The sequence below is a fragment of the Mandrillus leucophaeus genome, unplaced genomic scaffold, assembly GCF_000951045.1.
Source record: "Mandrillus leucophaeus isolate KB7577 unplaced genomic scaffold, Mleu.le_1.0 Scaffold686, whole genome shotgun sequence".
NCBI classification, from domain to species: Eukaryota; Metazoa; Chordata; class Mammalia; order Primates; family Cercopithecidae; genus Mandrillus; species Mandrillus leucophaeus.
Genome location: NW_012107430.1, coordinates 897287 through 918650, shown reverse-complemented (window position 1 = coordinate 918650; position 21364 = coordinate 897287). Strand labels below are relative to the sequence as shown.

Here is a 21364-nt window from a genome sequence, read left to right as displayed (position 1 = left end):
ATCTCCTGACCACATGATCCGCCCGTCTCGGCCTCCCAATGAAGTCTGTTTTTTAAAATTTGAAACTTGTTAGAGAGTTTGGAAAACAGTCTTCTTCCTCCCACTCCACTTCCTGGCCAAAAAAGAGGGGAAGCATAATGGTCTTCAAAAAAGGTGATAAGTAAATGCATATTAAAAAATATTTTAAACTTTTGTGTGGTTTCACTTACAGGAAATGAACATGCAAATTCTTAGAAACTGTTGTCACTGTGTTTCTGAAATGCTAAAAAAATTATGCTTTGAGCTATCTACTGTTTATAATTCCTTTCCCTGAATAGGTAGGTTTTTATAGTTAACAAATTTTAAATGTAGTTCATTTTGATAGTAGTATTTCATTATGCAATCTGGAGAGGAGAGAGTGTTTTTCATAAAGTGGATGTTAATTGCAATTTTAAAAAGCCAATCAGTAAACATTCATTAATCTTGTAATTAACTGTGACACCTAATTAAAATGGTTGCTTGCTAGGCTGTTAAGTCTGGAAAATATTTGAATTTTTTTTATTCTTTAAAATTTGCCTTCATATACATTCCCATTTCTTTTCTATGGCAGCTTGAAAATTTTAAAAAATATCTTGGATGTTCCATTTGTGGGGTAGGGTCAGAGAATTTACTTTCTTTTGTTTTCCACCTAATGAGATTGAAATGATTTCTATATAGGTGAAAAGCAAACAGAACCCTGGGAATCCAGTGTGACTTAAGAATAGGACACTAGACTGGGGATCAGAAGTTCTATTTTTGTTAGTAGTTTGGCTCCTTCCTTTCTTTGTGGCGCTGTCATTCGGCTTTTTTGTTTGAGTTGGAGTCTCGCTCTGTCGCCCAGGCTGGGGTGCAATGGCGCAATCTCAGCTCACTGCAACCTCCACCTCCCGGGCTCAAGCAGTTCTCCTGCCTCAGCCTCCCGAGTAGCTGGGATTACAGGCGTGCGCCACCACACCCGGCTAATTGTTGCATTTTTAGTAGGGACAGGGTTTCATGTTGGTCAGGCTCGTCTCGATCTCCTGGCCTTGTGATCCGCCTGCCTTGGCCTCCCAGAGTGCTGGGATTACAGGCGTGAGCCGCTCAGCTTTTTAGATTTGGAATTCCTGGGTCTATTTCCTCATTGGTAAAATGGGAATAACACTTGTCCTCTTGCCCAAATGACAGTATAAAGTAGTTATTGCTCAGATTCAGAAGGCTACCAACAGTTTGAATTAATTAAAATTATTACCTAACAGTTTGATTTTCCTTTAGGGTACTCTAGAGATCCATTTGGATAGAATTAGGTTAGAGAGAAGGCAAAGAATAGGTGAAGCAATTTTAAAGAAGAAAACAGTGACTTATACATATTAGCAAGAGTTTATTTTACAGCTGTTACATTTGAGGCAATGTGGTATTGATGCAGAAATAAATCGTCATTTTAAGAGGGCAGGTTTCATCATGGTTCTAATTGCGTTTCTCTAATGGCTGATGATGTTGAACATCTTTTCTTGTTTCTTATTTGTCCATATCTTTTTGGTTCACTAGTAAAGTCTTTTATTCATTTTTATTTGGATTATTTTCTTACTGTTTCGAGAGGTTTTTATGTATTCTAGATACAAGTCCTTTGTTGGATAATTTGAAAATATTTTCTCCCAGCCTGTAGCTTGTCTTTTCAAACTCTCTAAACAGTGTCTTTCCCAGAACAAAAGTTTGTGGTTTTGATGAGGTTCAGTTTATCAAATTTTTCTTTTATGAATCATGCTTTTAGTGTCATGTTTACAAAAACCTTTGCCTAACCCCAGGTCACAAATATTTTCTCTTAATTTTTTCCTGGAAGTGTTATTGTTTTTAATTTTGCATTTAGACTTATGGTCCATTTTGAGTTAATTTTGGTATAAAGTGTAAGAATTACATTGGGATTAAACTTTTGGCATATAGATGTCCAGTTCTTCCAACAACATTTGTTGAAAAAGCCAACCTTTGTCCTTTGACTTGCCTTTGCATCATTTTCAAAAATCAGTTGGTCATTTTTGTATGGCCCTGTTTCTAAACTTATTCTGTCTCTCAGCTCTATGCCACCTTGATTGCAGTAGCTTTATAGTAAGTCTTAAACTTTGGTAGTGTGAAAAAAACTCTGAAAAATAGTTTCTTCAACTTTTTTTGTTTTCATAGTTTTATCTAGTTTCTTTGCATTTCCATAGAAATTTTAGAATTAGCTTATCAATTTCTCTAAAAAAATCTTGCTGGGACTTTGATTGGAAATTGTACTGTTTGTAGAACAGTTACAGAAAACTTGACGTTTCGGCTGGGCATGGTGGCTCACGCCTGTAATCCCAGCACTTTGGGAAGTTGAGGCAGGAGGATCACTTGAGGTCAGGAGTTCGAGTCCATCCTGGCCAGCATGGCAAAACCCTGCCTCTACTAAAAATACAAAAATTAGCTTGGCGTGGTGGCGCACGCCTGTAATCTCAACTACTCTGGAGGCTGAGGCAAGAGAATCGCTTGAACCCGGGAGGCGGAGGTTGCAGTGAGCCGAGGTCAAACCACTGCACTCCAGTAGCCTGGGCGACAGACTAAGACTCTGTCTCAAAAAAAAGAAAAAGAAAACTTCTCTACTATGTTGAGTCTTCCAGTCCTTGAACACAGTATGTTTCTCCATTCATTTAGATCCTCTCTAGTTTCTTTCATTAGCGTTTTGTAGTTATCAGCACAGATTTTGCATATGTTTTAATTTATGCCCAGGAATCTCAGTTTTGTTTTTTTTTTTTTCCTTTTCTTTCTTCTTCTTCTTCTTCTTTTTTTTTTTTTTGCTATTGTAAATGTGTGTTTAACAAAAAAAAAAGTTTTGGTTTCCATTTGTTTGTTGCCAGTATATAGAAAAATAGTTGATTCTTGTGCTTGTATCCTGTGACGTTGCTAAAATCATATATTAGTTTTAGAAGTTCTTTTTTGGATTCTTTGGGGTTTTCTACATAGACATCAATGTTGGCTGTGAAAAGGGGCCATTTTATTTCTCCTTTTGCAACCTATATGCTTTCTCCCGCTTTCCTAGCCTTATTGCACTAATGTATTGAACAGGACTGGTGACTGGAGACATCCTTCCCTTGTTCCTAATTTTATTGGGAAAGCAGTCAGTCTTTCATTATGAAGTATGATATTTGCTATAAGTTTTTTGAAAATGCCCTTTCTCAGTTTAAAAAAATCCTCTTCTAGTCCTCGCTTGCAGAAAATTTTTATTATGAAAGGATGCTGAATTTTAAAATAATACTCCAATTGGTATGCCTAAGTGATTTTCATCTTCGGTGGATTACACTGGAGACAGCCTTGAATCTGGGATAAAGTTGCATTGGTCAGGGTATATTACTCTCATTATGAGTTGCTGAATTTGAGTTACAAATATTTCCTTAAGGATATTTTGTTTATGTTAATGAAGGATATTAGTCTGTGGTTTTCTTGTATTCTCTTTGGTTTTGGTATCAGTAATACATGATTTTACGAGTTTCAAAGTACAAGTATTTCTTTTTCTTCTATTCTTTTCTTAGGAAATTCTATAATAATTGGTGTTACTACTTTAAATGTGTGATGGAATTTGTCCTTGAATCCATCCAGGTCTGGAGATTTTTTATAGATTTCTAATGACAAATTCAGTTTCTTAAAATAGTTATAATAGGATTATTCATAGTTGTCTGTTACATCTTGTGTGACTTTATGTAGTTTGTGTTTTTTGAAGAATTAGTCCATTTCATTTAAATTATCCGATTCATGTGTATGGAATTTATTATTGTATTCATTTATCCTTTGAATGAATTAGAGGCCTGTAGTGATATCTTGTCTTTCCTAATATCTCTTCTTTCCTGTTTCTTCTTTCCGTTAGTACTTTATGTCTGCTGTCTTTTTTCTTGGTTAATTTTGCAGGAGGTTTTTCAATTTTTATTTTTTTCAAAGAACTGGCTTGATTTCATTGGGTTTTCTCTGTTGCTTTCCTGTTTTCAATTTCATTGATTTTTACTCTTTATTATTTCCTTCTATTTAATTTAGGTTTATTTTGCTCTTCTTCTCCAAGTTCCTAAAGGTTGAGGCTTATATAATTGATTTGAGATCTTTCTAATTTTCTAATATAAGCATTTAATGCTATAAATTTGCCTCAAAGTAGAGTTTTACATACATGCCAAAATTTTTGATATTTTGTATTTTCATGTTTATTTAGATCAAAGTATCTTCTAATTTCCAGAGACTTCCTTTTTGACTTATTGTGTAGAAGTACATTGTTTAACTTCCAGGTGTTTGGAGATTTTCTTGTTATATCTTAATTATTTACTTTAGTTTGATTTCATTGTAATCAAAGAGCTTAATTTGTACTGGCTGGTTGCGGTGACTCACGCCTGTAATCCCAGTATTTTGGGAGACCGAGGCGAGTGGATCACCTGAGGTCAGGCATTCGGGACCAGCCTGGCCAACGTGGTGAAACCCCATCTCTACTAAAAATACAAAAATTAGCCAGGCATGGTAGCATGAGCCTGTAATCCCAGCTACTCAGGAGGCTGAGGCAGAAGAACCGCTTGAACCCAGGAGGCAGAGATTGCAGTGAGCCGAGACTGTGCCATTGCACTCCAGCCTGGGTGACAAGAGTGAAACTCCATCTCAAAAAAGAGCATAATTTGTATGATTACAGTTCTTTTAAATTTGTTAAGGTTTGTTTTGTGATCCAGGATATGATCTATCCTTGTGAATGTCTTGTGCACTTAAAAAGAATGTGTACTCTGCTGTTGTTGGTTGTAGCATTTCATAAATATCAATTCAAGCCATTTAGTAGATGGTGTTCATTTTGTCTATATTCTTGCTGATTTTTGTGTACAGGGTCTGCCAGTTACTGAGAAAGGAGTGTTTAATTTCTCAGCAGTAAGGGTGGGATGTGCCTGTATATCCCTTCAGTTGTTTGAGTTAGTGCTTTTGTGTTTTGAAGCTCTTTAATTATAGTTGTATATACATTTAGGTTGCTTATATTTTCTTGGTGAATTGGGCTTTTTATCGTCATGTAATGTTCCTCTGTCCCAGTAATTTTCTTTTCTCTGAAGTTTACTTTATCTGATACTTATTTATTTTTTGAGGCAAGTCTCACTTTGTTGCCCAGGCTAGAGTGTAGTGGCATGATCATGGCTGACTGCAGCCTCAACCTCCTGGGCTTAGGTGATCCTCCTACCTCCACCTCCCAGGTAGCTGTGACTGCGGGTGTGTACCACCATGCCCGGTTAATTTTTTGTATTTTTAGTAGAGATGGGGTTTCACCATGTTTCCCAGGCTGTTCTGGAACCCCTGGCTTCACGATCCGCCAGTCTCAGACTCCCAAAATGCTGGGATTATATGGGCGTGGGCCACTGCACCTGGCTTTGTCTGATATTATATAGCCGCTCTAGCTCTTTTCTTAAATATAACGCCTCTATGAGATATAATTCACATACCATACTATTCACCTATTTAAAGTATACACTTTTAGGGTTTTCAGTGTATTCAGAGTTGTGTAACCATCACAACAAAATCGATTTTAGAACATTTTTCCCACACAAAAAGAAACCATATGTTCATTAACAGTCACTTTCCGTTCCTCCTACCTTTTCCTACTCCCCCAGGCCTAAACATCCACTGATCTACTTTCAGCCTCTGTAGATTTGCCTCTTTTGGACACTATATAAATGGCATCATACATTGTCTTTGTGACTGACTTCTTTCACTTAGCATAATTTTTTCAGTTTTCATTCATGTTGTAGTCTGTTTCAGGACATTATTCCCCCCTACTTTTTTTTTTTTTTTTTTTTTGCCAAATATTCCACTGTATGAACACATCGTATTTATTCATTTATCAGTTGAATAATGCTGTGAATATTCACATACAGTTTTTTGCATTGACATACTTTCATTTTCTTGATGTGTACCTAGGAGTGGAATTGTTGGATCACATGTTTAACCTTTTGAGTAACTGTCAGACTTTTCCAGAGTGGCTATACCATTTCACATTCTTTATATCCTAGCCAATACTTCTATCTTTTCTATTATAGCCATCTTAGTAGGTATATCTCATTGTGGTTTTGAATTGCATTTCAGTGATGGCTAGTTATGTTGAGCGTGTTTTCATGTTGTTAGCCCTCTGGTTTTCTTTTGACTAGTATTTGTATAATATATCCTATTTTCCATCCTTTTAACTTTTTTTTTTTTTTGGAGACAAGGTCTCACTCTGTCACCCAGGCAGGAGTGCTGTGGCACAGCCAGGGTTGACTGCACCCTCACTGTTCCAAGTAGCTGAGACTACAGGCATATGCCACCAAACTCAGCTAATTTTTAAATTTTTTGTAGAGACAGCGTTTTGCCATGTTGCCCAGGCTGGTCTTGAATTCCTGGGCTCAGGCGATCCTCCGATCTCAGCCTCTCAAAGTGCTGGGATTACAGGTGTGAGCCACTACGCCCAGCCTGTCCTTTTACTTTTAACCTACCCATATCATGTTTAAAGTGAATTTCATATAAATAATGCATAGTTGGGTCCTCTTTTAAAATTCTGATCATCTATCTTAATCCATGTGTTGAGGACATTTATATTTAGTGAAATTATTAACATGTTTGGATTTAGTTCTGCCATCTTACCATTTGTTTTCTTTTTGTTCCTTTGATATTCCTTTGTTTTGCCTTTTCTCTGTCTTTTGGGTTATTGAACACTTTTTAATTCATTTCAATTAACCTATTATAGTTTTGACTATTATCTCTGTACAGTTATTTTAGGGATTTCTTAGGAATTACAGTATATGTAAATTTTTAAGTCTACATAAAATTGTTATTTTTACAACTTCAAGTGAAATGTAGAAATCTGATCACTATAAAAGCCTTTTTAGCCTCCTCCCTTTTTGTTGTAGTTATATATTTCCCTGCATAAATTAAAAATCTCGTTAGATAAATATTATAATTCTTGTTTTTAAACATTAGACATTTAAAAGAACTAAGAGGAAAATATTTACCCAGATATTTATAATTTCCGTTGATCTCCCTTTGTTCCTGATGTTCTAAGTTTCCTTCTGACAACGCTTTGCTTCTAACTAGATTATTCTTTATAATAAGTCTACTGGAAATAAATTCTTCTTTCTCTTCAGCTGAGAATGATTTTTATTTTACCTTCATATATGAAACATTTTTGCTGGAGATAGAGTTTTGGGTTGATAGGTCTGTTATTTCAGCATTTTGAAAATGTTGTTCTACTTTTTTCTGGCCTTCATTTCTGATGGGAAACCTACAGCTACTCAAATTGTTCTGTATGAGTAATGTATCATTTTTCTGTGGCTGCTTTCCAGATCTTTTCTTTGTCTTTAGTTTTCGGAAATGTGATGACAATGTGTCTGGACTTAGATCTTGTTGGAAACTCCTACGTGGGGTTTCCTGAGGACTGGGAATGGTGAAGACAAAGTTTCTTAGAAAGAAGCAAAGTGTTACATCGTCGAAATGTATAAGTTTCAACTATTGCAGTTAAATATGTTTTTATATTATTGGATGACAAGTTAGAATGCCCTTGGGAAAATACACAAAATATAGTATTTCAGTGATTGTGAATATTGCGTCTTTTCAATAGGGGACTCTTCTAAGGGATTCATAACATAAACATACTAGTATATTTAACAATATTGCCCGGCATGGTGGCATGCACCTATAGTCTCAGCTGCTCAGCGGACTGAAGTGGAGGGTCTTTGGAGTCCAGGAGTTCCAGCCTGGGTGACAGCAAGACCTCATCTCTAAAAATAATTAAAATTTTAAAAATAATAATATTTCTAAAAGATAGAGGCAACTCTATAAAATCTTAGAGATGTTTAGAAAGTTGTTTAGGAATGGTTTTAGTCCTTGATTTACCATTACAGTTTTTTTTTTTAATTTTGAGATGGAGTTTCGTTCTTGTTGCCCAGGCTGGAGTGCAATGGCATGATCTCAGCTCATTGCAACCTCCACCTCCCAGGTACAAGCGATTCTCCTTTCTCAGCCTCCCAAGTAGCTCAGATGGCTGGTGCCACCACACCCTGCTAATATTTTTGTATTTAGTAGAGACGGGGTTTCATCATGTTAGTCAGGCTGGTCGCAAACTCCTGACCTCGGGCGATCCACCCACCTCGGTCTCCCAAAGTGCTGGGATTACAGGCGTGCACCACCACACCTGGCCTACAATTTTTCCAGATTAAATTTATTTATAAGTGAAGCATGAATTGACCAATATCCTATGCTATGCAAGGTAAGTTTTCCCATCTGTGTTTAATATTGTGGCCATTTTTTTCTACTTAAATGAAATGTTTCATAGAGTAATATCTATTTGAGGTTTTGTTTTGTTTGAGATGGAGTTTTGCACTTGTTGCCCAGGCTAGTGCAATGGCGCGATCTCGGCTCACTGCAACCTCCGCCTCCCGGGTTCAAGAGATTCTCCTATCTCAGCTTCCTGAGTAGCTGGGATTACAGGCACATGCCACCACACCAGCTAATTTTTGTATTTTTAGTAGAGATGGGGTTTCATCATATTGGTCAGGATGGTCTCGAACTCCTGACCTCAGGTGATCCACCTGCCTCAGCCTGCCAAAGTGCTGGGATTACAGGAGTGAGCCACCATGCCTGACCCTGTTTGAGGTGTTATGTGGTACTATCAAGTAGCCATTCTGGTTGTGACAGTTTTTATCTTTATGGATCTTACAACTTGATGGTCATATGGTTCTTTTGAAACTTGACAGGCCAAATTTTGTATATCTGTCATGGAATCTTTGAACTTCTTCATGGATTTATTTTACAGTTTCATATGAGGCCTTTGCATAACGATGTTTAGTCAAAGCATCCCGCTTATAGTAATGAACTTTAAGGTATTTCTGTGGTATCTACAATATTGTTTCTACCTTTATGATAGCAGTTATATTAGGCAGCTACCATCAAGCCATCAAGTAGTTAATGTATTCATTGTTTTTTAAAGGATATCGGAGGAAACTCTTTTCTTTGCAGCATTTCAGAGAAGTGAATTATTCTAAAAGCATATCAGCTATTCGTGTATATATTTACTTTTAGTAAGTTGCTCTATCTTAGTGGACTACAGTTAAGTCACTTGTTCAGTCTAGCTTCTGGTAAGAAATTGAATTTTACCACAGTAACTGATGTACCTCTTGCATATCAAGCCTGATATTGCTGATTTTTGTTTTTAAGATAAAACCCATTAACAAACAGTAAAGTCAGGATTTGGTACTAGAAAATTCAAAAGTTTTGTTTTGGACTTGAATACTTCTTGAGTTATGGAATCACAATCATGAGATTTTCCTTGCAGTAGGTAAAAGTTGTTGAATTAACACTGTTACACCAGTGGATGGTAATGTGAAAAAGAGAGAGTAACAATATTTCATAATTACTCAAGTGACAGAAATTTTGGGTGGTTTCCTTTAGCAACAGGGATTTACTATGCATGGTAACCTGAGGTTTAAAGACCTAGTATAACCTCTGAAGATGCTTTGATTAATTCAGTTGAAGTTTATAATTGCTCTGAGGCAGGGAAGCTAAACCGTAGCTACTGAATTAAGGTATACGATTTCTTTCTTTCTTTTTTTTTTTTTGTTTTTTTTGTTTTTTGAGACGGCTCCTCACTCTGTGGCCCAGGCTGGAATGCAGTGGTGCTATGGCTCACTGCAACTTCCGCCTCCCAGGTTTAAGCGATTCTCCTGCCTCAGCCTCCCAAATAGCTGGGATTACAGGCACTCCCCACCAAACCTGGCTAATTTTTGTATGTATGTATGTATGTATGTATGTATTTATTTATCTATTGAGACAGAGTCTCTGTTGCCCAAGCTGTAGTGCAGTGGTGCAATTTTGGCTCATCGCAACCTCTGCCTCCCAGATTGAAGCGATTCTCTTGCCTCAGCCTCCGGAGTAGCTGGGATTATAGGCGTGTGCCCCCACACCCAGGTAATTTTTGTATTTTTAGTAGAGACAGTGTTTCACCATGTTGGCCAAGCTGGTCTCAAACTCCTGACTTCAAGTGATCTGCCCTCCTCAACCTCCCAAAGTGCTGAGTGAGCCAGTGCACCCAGCCTAAGGTACGCAATATAATAGGCAGGTGGGGTTTTTGATGTCATGTTGTTAATGCTCCCTGAACACAGTGTACTATTTTTGTACTCAAAAAGATCTATGATTATGTAGGAAGACTGTCTAGACTGAAGGCTGTCTAGCTATCTGATCATATATAGGACCTTACTGCATTTTTTTTGGAAACAGATCCTATCTATTGCATTTGTAGATGTTATGCTTTAGTGAATAAAGAAGGGTTCTTCTTGTGGTCCCAGCAATATCATTTACAGATTAGGACCGTTAGAGAGTTCTATTAAACCAAGAGAGTTATATTAAACCAAGATAAACTTTATTTTCTCTCAAATCTTTTATAATTTGTTGTAGAATTTCAGATTTGTCTTTTATTTTTTTCACCATCTGTTACAACCTATTATTTTTACTATAAAACCTTTTTTTTTTTTTGGTTATTTCATTTTTCTTATTACAAGTCAGCACCTGTCCTGTTTTTTGTTTTTGTTTTTTTTTTTTTTTTAATTTTGCTTTACAGACAGCTTTAAAAGCTTACTAAGAAGGATCTGATGTTCTATAGTGATGGGATTAATGGAGTTGTAGTGATGTCCATTTAACCCATTTATGTTAACTTGCTTAACAAGTAAGAAAGTTGTCTATCTACACTTTTAGATAATTCCCTTTGGAAATTTAGAGGAAGTACAGGGTATTGTTGGGCGCTAATGGCTGTCTCAGAGCAGCATCTTTGGATAGATTTTGGGTAGTTGTCCTTTTGGGTATTAGCCAGTATCAGACAATATTGGTTCCTTTAACGGCCCTTTTACTTGTCATATTTTCAGGTATCCTTATCTAAACCTCCTGAATCTTACAAGACAAATCTTGTGGTTGTTTTCTCTAGAGAGCCAGAAGTTATATTAATTTCCAGCTTGTTTACTTCTTAAGGCTCCATGGAAATGTCTGGTCATATATTGGACATTTTCTAAATTGGCGATTTAAATAACAGGAGAAAGTCTTCTGAAATTGCCTAGTATGTTTTATGAAATGTTTTATACTGTTGAGTTATTTAAATCTTCTCTTTTCTACTTGTTGCTTTGTGTGTGTGTGGGTGTGTGTGTGGGTGTGTATTGGAGGGGATAATTATTAATTGAACTAGTACAGATCTGTAGTCCAGGGCAGTGTTACATAACAGAGTCCTGAATTCTGTGGCAAATCGCTGTTTTACTAAAGTTAATGAAAATCTTTGTTTATAACCCTTCACTTGGATCTACACCAAAGTTTTAATTTAACTTCTGTAGACCTGGCTTCTGGCCTGGTAATTTAGTGTGATTTTATTTTTTGAGAAAACTCTGAAGAAAGGATGGCTTGCATTGAAAGTTAGGTAAAACTTAGTAGAAAGAAAAGATTTCGGCCGGGCATGGTGGCTCACGCCTGTAATCCCAGCACTTTGAGGGGGCCGAGGTGGGCAGATCATGAGGTCAGGAGATCGAGACCATCTGGCTAACATGGTGAAACCCCGTCTCTACTAAAAATAAAAAAAAATTAGCTAGGTGTGGTGGCGGGTGCCTGTAGTCCCAGCTACTTGGGAGGCTGAGGCAGGAGAATGGCATGAACCTGGGAGGCAGAGCTTGCAGTGAGCTGAGATCATGCCATTGCACTCCAGCCTGGTCAACAGAGCGAGACTCTATTTCAAATTGAAAAAAAAGAAAGATAAAAGATTTCAAGGAGGGTAAGTTTCAGAAGAAACTTAAGTTTTGGAAAGAGACTGTTTAAAATTATTAAAATTTTGTTTGAGGTTTCTGCATACCAGTTGAAGAAGCTGACAATTGACTGTTTCATGTTTTGTCTCATAATTTTTTCAGCTACTCTTAAACATATTACTTACTGATTTTAACATATTGGACGTTTCCTGTAATTACCAGTTTTGTCCTAAGTCAAAACTCTTTTTTTGCAATTTACTAAGGAAGACGCAAGCGTTAGAATTATAATGCAACTTTATGTAAGAAGCAAAAGTTCTTCCAAGAGGAGGTTGAGACTTTGATGTAGCATGACACATTGAGGCCACTTTGGCTGGTCAGCAGTGTTTGTGAACGGTGTCTCAAGTCCCCTGACCAAGCAGAGGTTAGGAAGCATTCTTACAGTCAGAGATCTGATGGTCATTGACCCCAGAATACAGAACAACGAACCAAATGATCTTTCTCAAAAGTGACAAGATAGGGAATGCCCTCATAAAGGGCAAATTTCTATATAACGTTATCTTCACTGGACATGTACTTTTTTCCCCACTGTAAGTTCTGAGTGTTTTAAATACACTCTAGTTCCATCTGTAAATCTTTTAACTGTGTTCTAATTTTTCTGTAGCAGTGTAAATTTACTTTCAAGTTTGTACCATCCTAACAGAAGCAAAACCAGTGTTCTTAGGTGTTTTTTCCTCCCTGGACAGTGAACAATACTGTAACAAATGTGTCTTAAGAAGCATATCTGTGTTGACCTGAAACTAAAATAGATATGTTGACTTTGAGTCTTGATTTTAATTTTAATTATAGATATATCTTTAGAAATGAGTTGCACAATTGAGAAGGCACTTGCTGATGCTAAAGCTCTTGTTGAAAGATTAAGAGATCATGACGATGCCGCAGAATCTCTGATTGAGCAAACCACAGCTCTCAACAAGCGAGTAGAAGCCATGAAACAGGTTTGATTTTTCTTGTTCATTCCATTTATCAAAAGCAGTCATTGACATTTATGTATTGCTGGCTAATTAGTATCTAATTTTTTCAACATTCTCTAAAATTTTAAAGTAGCTTGACCTGTGTATTTCAGATTTACTTTAATTTTGTCGTGTTCAGGTGACATACATGGACATATATTTCTAAACTCTAGATTTGATCACTTATTTTGCTGACAAAGTTTGCATTTGAGTTTAGAAAATAAATGAATTTGTTAGATCTAGAAACATTTGACAGAGACCAGATAATACCTTTTACTAATGTTGGTACACATTTTGTTCTGTCTTGTATAATGTGGAAATGTTCATATTTTTCTTTATAAAAGTACTTAAGGTGATGCTGTTTAACAACAAAATAGCTTTTGAAAATGATGCAAGGTAATATGTGATTTACACTCTGTGCAGTTATTATACCCATACTTGCTGCCTTATTTTTCATTCAATGCTACCAATTAAAGAATACATAAAAAGGGCTTTCTTCTTGCTATTTTTACTGTTGTGTAACAGAATATTCCCATGGGCCATGGAGTTTAGACACTATTTTAACCTTCTGGTAAAAATTTTCAAGTCATTTAAGAAAATTATAAAATCTTTGACATTATGATGGAAATCAGAGGAGGAGAATGTATATTCACAGCTAACTCTCCTCATCTGTTTTGTAAAAGGAAGCAATTCTGGGATAGTATTTTTAACAAAGCTACTGGAAATAGTGGAGCAAGTTTAGTTATTTGGTTTTACAACTGTGTTGCCCTAAACAGATTACCTGCATCCCTAACCAACTGTCCAGCTAGACTCAGGCACTTCAGTGAACATGTATCTGGTATTGAGTTGTTAAAAAGGGAGTTTCACATCTGAAGTTAAGAACCAGGAGTGTTATAATGAATATATTACTAAGTGTCTCGTGAGAATGCCTTGAAAATAAATTAGTGCAATTGTAAAATAAGATTCTCATTTTCTTAATGGAAAGTCTTTCTGCATTTCTTTTGTACATGTGCTATTATTATTATTAAGATATTCACATACCATAAAATTTACTTTTTTGAAGGGTACAGTTCATTAGATTTTAGTACACATTTGCAGGTTATACAGTATAACCACTATCTGATTCCAGAACATTTTCATCACCACAAAACCTTGCATCCATCAGTGGTCTCTCTCTAGTTTCCCCTTTCCTCAGTCTCTGGCAACCCTTAATATTTCTGTCTGTATGGATTTGCCTATTCTGGACATTTTATATGAATGAAATGATAAAATATGCAGCTTTTTGTGATTGGCTTCTTAACATAATGTTTTTAAGGTTCATCTATGTTGTAGCATGTTATCCGTACTTCATTCCTGTTTATTACCAAATAATATTGCATTGTAAGGATACAGCACATTGTGCTTATCCATTCGTCAGCTGATAGGCATTTGGATTATTTTACTTTTTTGGCTGGTAAGAGTATATGCTACTATGAATATTTGTGTACACGTTTCTGTGTGGACATATGTTTTCAGTTTTCTTGGGTATATATGTAGAAGTAGAATGGATGGGTCACGTAATAACTCTGTTAAATTTTTTGAGGATCTGGCACGTTGTTTCCCAAAGCAGCTACACCAAGCTTGTCCGACTTGTGACTTGCTGGCTGCATATGGTCCAGGATGGCTTTGAATGCAGCCCAATACAAATTTGCAAACTTTCTTAAAACATTATGAGATTTTTTTTTTTTTTAAAAAAAGGTCATCAGCTATCGTTAGTGTTAGTGTATTTTATGTGCGGCCTGACGATTCTTCTTCCAGTGTGCCCAGGGAAGCCAAAAGATTGGACACCCCTGAGCTACGTCATTTTACATTCCATCAACAATGTATGGAAGGTTGCAATTTCTTCACATCCTCTCCAACAATTGTTATTGTCTTTTTCATTATAATCATCCTAGTGGGATATATTGAATTGCATTCTCCTAATGACTAGTTATTTTAATTAAACATCTTGTCATGTGCTTATTGGCCATTTGTATATCTTCTTTAGATAAATGTTTATTCAAATCCTTTGCCACTTTTAAAAATGGGGTTATTTTCCTTTTATTGTTGAGTTGTAAGAGTTCTTTATACATTCTGGATTCTAAGCTCTTATCAGATATTTGTTTATATGTATATTTCAGATATATTTGTATTTATATATCAGATATATATATTTGCAGATATTTTCATCCTGCATGTTTTTTCCCCATTAGTATCAGGAAGAAATTCAAGAACTTAATGAAGTCGCAAGACATCGGCCACGGTCCACATTAGTTATGGGAATCCAGCAAGAAAACAGACAAATCAGAGAATTGCAACAAGAAAACAAAGGCAAGATACGTTACTTTTTGACATTAATCCCGTTTCTAGTCTGTATTCCTGAATCATATTTATTGCTCTTTATCCTGTCCCACATTTGAACGTCTGCCTGGCTTGACATCCTCTTAGATTCTCATCCTCAATAATCCAGTTAGCACTGCTGTTGTTAGCTATGAAATAACTCAGCTTCATTCTCTGCAGTCCCACTGCATTGGCCCCCAGATTAGATGCTCAGTCTCTTGCCTGAAATGTCCAAACTTATCTCCCTGATTCCGGTCTCTCTTCTCCCTTCCAGTCCAAGCTGTCTTCAATATGACCATCAGATTGATATTTCAAAAATCAATCTGATCGTGTAATTCTTTTTTTTTTTTTTTTTTTTTTTTTTTGAGACGCAGTCTTGCTCTTTCACCCAGGCTGGAGTGCCGTGGTGCTAGCTCAGCTCACTGCAAGCTCCGCCTCCTGGGGTCATGCCATTCTCCTGCCTCAGCCTCCCAAGTAGCTGGTACAACAGGTGCCTGCCACCACGCCCGGCTAATTTTTTGTATTTTTAGTAGAGACGGGGTTTCACCGTGTTAGCCAGGATGGTTTCAATCTCCTGACCTTGTTATCCGCCCGCCTCGACCTCCCAAAGTGCTGGGATTACAGGCGTGAGCCACTGCGCCCAGCCCTGATCATGTAATTCTTTTGCCTAAGAACTTTCATGGTATATGTTTACCTTTTACAGGGACCCTAAAAATCAATTCCCAGCCTTTTTTTTTTTTGCCTTTTTTTTTTTTTTTAATCTTATTCCCACAGCTTTCTTCACCGTGAACTCTTTGGTCTTGCCAACACAAATCACTTCCTAAACACATCCTCTGTTTTCATGCCTCGCTGCTTAGAAGGTCCATTCCTTCACTTTTCAACTGAGGGAACTCACACTGTACTTTTACAAAGCTTCCACCAATTTTTTCCCACAGATATCTCTTAAATCTATTTGACTGACACTCCACTCTGCACCAACCACATGCTTGTTTTCTCTGCTAGACTCTTGAGGTCTGTGGCCCTTTGTTATTAATATAGAGAGAGCCTGGGCTGGTATTTAATTGCTGTTTAGTACATCTTTGTTGAAATGATTCTCAAAAAATAAGGTTAAAATGCTCATTCAGAAATCTAATAAGGGACTTCATTTGGTGTCTCTTATTGTTATATGGCTAGATTTTTGTGCATTGTGTTTTCTTTTTAAAATGTCCTATTCATAAGTTGCTTAGTGGAAAATTTTATGTACTTTTAACTCAAGTTGGAATAAAGTACAATATTATTCTTGATAGAATTGCGTACATCTCTGGAAGAACATCAGTCGGCCTTGGAACTTATAATGAGCAAGTATCGAGAACAAATGTTCAGATTGCTAATGGCTAGCAAAAAAGATGATCCGGGTATAATAATGAAGTTAAAAGAGCAGCACTCCAAGGTAATTCATTCTATAAATGTGACCTGAAATGGAAAAGAGAGACGATTGATTATCCTGTGTTCAGATTTTTTTTGTAAAAAATCACAGGTATCTAGTAATGGCATTTTAACATGATGTTGAATGTTTCATCTTTTTAATTGCCATTTTCTCCTTTTTCTTATTTTTCCATTTCTTGCTTGTTATGTATCATTTTCTGTTTGATTTATAACTCTTACTGTTTCTTAGAAACTTTAATTTGTACATTGAAAAATAAATTTTATTTTGGATATAAAGGTAAGTCTGTTCTATTCAACATTATTTTTGTAGGGCTATATGCTTTTAAGAAATATTTCTTAAAAGGCTGGGCATGGTGGCTCGCGCCTATAATCCCAGCATTTTGGGAGGCCAAGGTAGGAGGATCGCTTGAGGCCAGAAGTTCAAGACCAGCCTGGGCAACATAGTGCGACTCCATCTCTTCAAAAAGTAAAAATACTAGCTGGGTGTGGTAGCACATGCCTGCAGTCCTAGCTTCTCAGGAGGCTGAGGTGGATAGACCACTTCAGCTCAGGAGTTTGAGGTTACAGTGAGCTATGGTCATGCCAACTCCCATCTAGACAACCGAGTGAGACCCTGTCTCTTAAAAAACATAATTTTTTAATAATTTTTTTGTTAATAAATTTGTGTATTGACTTCTCTTGCATAAACAAAAAATACTGAAAACTTTTTTTTAAAACCTGAAAGCAGTTTAATGTAGATTTGTTTTTCTTAGGACTGTTTTCTGAATAAGGCTAATTCATCCAGACTATAAATCATCTTGTTTATTATAATGGAAAAAACATGGGGTTGAGGAGAAGAACCAACATATTAAAATTTTGCTCCCTTGCCCCAGTATTATATACCAATTGACATCATTTTTTAGAAACAAAGCTGAAGTAGTTAGAAATTAGTGTTTTACCTCCTTTTCATCCCTTTGTCATCCCTGTGTCTATTCCCTTTGGTATGGCTCCATATTTTATGGCAACTGCTATGAAGACAAGTAGAATAATCCTTTCTCACTTATATTTATTTTAAACTGAGTTTTAGTTGCTGATATGAAATAAAAATATTAAACTAGATTATGGAAACTAAGCTGTTATCTGTATTAGATAATGATGATCTGACTATTATTATCAATATTATTTAAGAAATAGTGATTATGAGCCTTCTTTTCCCCATTTGTTACAGCAGAAATAGGAAAGGACATCTTTTTATATTTCTCTATTATTGAAACACATTTTAGATTCTTTAAACTACTTCTTCCATTTTGGTGCTTGTAGGTGTTTTTCACTTATTAGTAATTAATTCTATTAGAATTAAATACCTATCAAATAGCTCTTTATATGCCTTTATATATTAGAAAACCTAATGATAGGTACCTCTTACGTCAACCAGTAAAATAATAAATTAAAAATCTGTGTTTAATTAAAAAACAAAGTTTTCTAATTATGCTATTCATCTCCTAATCAAATGGCAATCCGTTGATGTTTAAGTGGTGATCTTTTGAATACAAAATGTAACTATTGTTAATGAGACCATTCTAAAATCATTTAAATTTAAAGGTATAATAATAACTGTAATAACTAAGACTTTTTTAAAGGCACTAAGAGGAGTTGACTTAGTATTATTAGTAAAATAAATGTAATCTTGAGAATTTCTAAAAGGTTTGTATGTTTTATAACCTAAAAATAAAATGTTAAGGATCTCAAGGGAAGAATACCATCTCATCTGGTAGCAACTATGACAGAAGCAAATGTTTTCTAAAATGCATTAGATTTTACTATTCACCAGAGCTGGTTTATTAATTAGTAAGGTTAAACATTTCCTAAGATAGCTGTAAGCCATCCTTTTTTATTATGTAGACTGAATTCTTCATCTAAGTTCAGATGATCCTTGCCTCCCATAAAATGACTATTCAGTTACTTGTTATTAATTCTCACTAATACATATTAATGTTTGTGATTTTGATTTTTCCCAAAAAGGAGACACTTTGACTTAATTAAACAAACATTAATACTTGCACTGGATTAGTTATGGGTAATAATAAGATGAATGTACAAGCTTGCAGTATAGTGGGAGATGCAGACACAAACATAACAACCTGTATAAGGGAGGGTATCATGAATCCCAAAGTAGAGATATGAATTGTTACTGGAATGCTAGAGGGAGCAATATTAACTGTCATAAGGAAAATCTGGAACGGTGTCAAGGAAGGGAAGAAAATCTGTCTCAGTCCAGCCTTGAATTAATTATGGGCAGGTAGGTAAACAAGCAGAAGTGAATGGGCAGAGAAACTTGTATATAATAAAAGCACAAAAAGTATGGTATTCTAGGATGTGTTTAGGTACTAGTGCTCTGATATGCCTAAACACAAAAGTAATTTTACAACACATTTAGGGCTAAGAAACAGAGTTACAGATAACAGCATTTTGGATTGGAGTAAGAGATCCTTTCGAGACTGTTGTAATACAGAACTTTGCCCTTACCTAGAAGTTTTTGAGCACATACTTAAAAAATCAGTAGAAAGTTTGAGAGCTCATTTTTACCCAAATAATGATTTTCATGTTATTTTTGAACAGATGCCTTTTTGGAAATCTTAAAAAAGCAAACATTTCAAACAGTTGGCTAACACGCATGAACTAACACTCATTCAGTTTTTAAATTACGGATGATATCCGTATTAACATTATAATGACTCTATACTACAGATTGACATGGTACATCGTAACAAGTCCGAAGGATTCTTCCTTGATGCATCTCGACACATCCTTGAAGCACCTCAACATGGACTGGAGAGAAGGCACTTGGAAGCAAATCAGAATGTACACTAAATAAACAGTCAACTTTTGGGGTGTGGATGGAAGGGGGGTCCATTTCAAAAGTTCTTTTACGTTGAATTTCCCTCCCAGATTAGATCAGCAAATAAATGAGATTCGTTAAAAGAATGTTGTGTCATTAATAGCCATGCTGTTCAGTGTAGAAACTTTAAATCTCTCATTAATTTTCTGTGTGTTATGTACAGCCTGTTAGATATTTGCAGGTTTTATAGGTTATTCAGTCCAACTCTTTATTTATTTGCTCTTGTTAGCTGTTGCTGTAAAACAGTCATTTCCTTTCTGGACATCAAAGATGTTTTCTTGGCATTAATTTTAACCAGATTTCATAAAAATTTTGGTCAAAGTATTAAATGTTTTAATTCAGATTGTGGATAGTTTGTAGTCCTTTGATTTTGCAAATGAAATTAAAATGCCTTTGTTTAGATGTTAGGATTAAGTATAGTAGTGCTCTCTCCATTGTGTCTCGACTTTTTTTTAACTCACTTGTTGCAGGTCTTTATTGAATAAAGGAGGAATAAACCTAGACAGGGAGTTAGAAACGAAAGACATTTCAGGACAGTTCAAGGGTTATGTTGGTGATACTTCTTGTCTTCCAGACAGTTTTGAAAGCACAGATCTTGCCTCTTGTGCTTGTTAAAAAGTCTGTGATACTTCTCTGAAGATTTTATAGTTAATAAGTGAATCATTACCCTGGCCTGTAAAAATGCTGTCCTACTTGAAGTATTGGGTTTTTTCTCATGATGAGCTTTGTTAGACTTGGTACTGAAACAATCAGTAGTTATTTTCCTTCTATTTTAAAGGCAAGGAAATACTTGCTTCAACCAGGCTTGGTAGCTCATGCCTGTAATTGGGAGGCTGAGGTGGGCGGATCACCTGATGTCAGGAATTGGAGACCAGCCTGACCAACATGGTGAAACCCCATCTCTACTAAAAATACCAAAAGTTAGCTGGGCGTGGTAGCGGGTTCCTGTAATCCCAGCTGCTCGGGAGGCTGAGGCAAGAGGATTGCTTGAACCTGGGAGGGGGAGGTTGCAGTGAGCCAAGGTCTGGACATTGCACTCCAGCCTGGGTAACAAGAGCGAGACTATCTCATAAGAAAAGGGAAAGAAATACTTGCTTTCTGTGTAGTTTTTTAACTTAGGTCAGTGCCATAGGACTGACCAAATCATAAGTTGAGCATGCTGTTGGTATTCAAAATTTTTACTCATTACCCTTACTCAGTTTGCTGCTGCAATGATCTGTACTTACCTGCTTTTACATATTATACTTCCTTGACAATGGGAGGAATTTTAATGATTAACTTGCAGAATATGACATATTTTTCTTCGTATCATTCTTCCTACCATAATCTAATTCAAAACTATCCAGTAGAACTTTCTGAAATGATGGGAATGTTTTTTCTCTGTGCCGTCCAGTGTGGAAGCCAGTAGCCACATGTGGCTGTTGAGCACTTGCAGTGTCACTAATGCAATTGAGGGACTGAATTGTTAATTTTTAAAAGTGTATTGATTTTAATTAAGTTTAAATAAGATTGTTTTGGACAGCACAGATTAGCCTTTTCTAGTACCTTCTTGCTGAGTACTAGCAATGTTTAGGTTTCCCCATTAGAAGGACCTACATTTTTGTTGGTTAAGAGGTTATTAAATGTGGTTTGCCAGAGATACTATTGTCATTTCTTCCAGCTTATTAGTTCCGTGGGTTTCTTGGAGTACTGTAAAATCCTTTTTACAAAAAATATATATATAATTACTGAAGAGACAATGTTTATTTGGGGAGTTATTCACTTTTATATTTAAGTCTTGGGCTCAATATGATAAAATATCTCTCAATTGCCAGTGAATAATGGTCTATAGAAGCTGTTCATTGAGAAAATGATTATTCTCAAGTTTCTGTTGATTTTAAACCTTTTTTTGTCTGTCTCTTTCACTAGACTGTAAGCTTCTTCAGATCAGGGAACAT

At 36.0% G+C, this 21364-nt stretch overlaps 1 protein-coding gene across 3 annotated transcripts in view; it reads left to right on the top strand.

The window, feature by feature from the left end:
- The window catches only part of FGFR1OP2 (FGFR1 oncogene partner 2), a 29975-nt gene that overhangs the window by 3093 nt on the left and 5518 nt on the right, over positions 1 to 21364 (top strand). The window contains exons 2-6 of one of the 3 annotated variants that reach the window (XM_012002410.1): positions 12020 to 12177; positions 12603 to 12751; positions 14998 to 15115; positions 16411 to 16553; positions 19277 to 19390. In XM_012002410.1, coding sequence (XP_011857800.1) covers positions 12617 to 12751; positions 14998 to 15115; positions 16411 to 16553; positions 19277 to 19390 — 510 coding nt within the window. In that variant the 5' untranslated portion in view covers positions 12020 to 12177; positions 12603 to 12616. The remainder of the gene's footprint in view (positions 1 to 12019; positions 12178 to 12602; positions 12752 to 14997; positions 15116 to 16410; positions 16554 to 19276; positions 19391 to 21364) is intronic. The other 2 variants (XM_012002409.1, XM_012002411.1) reach the window with 2 other exon arrangements.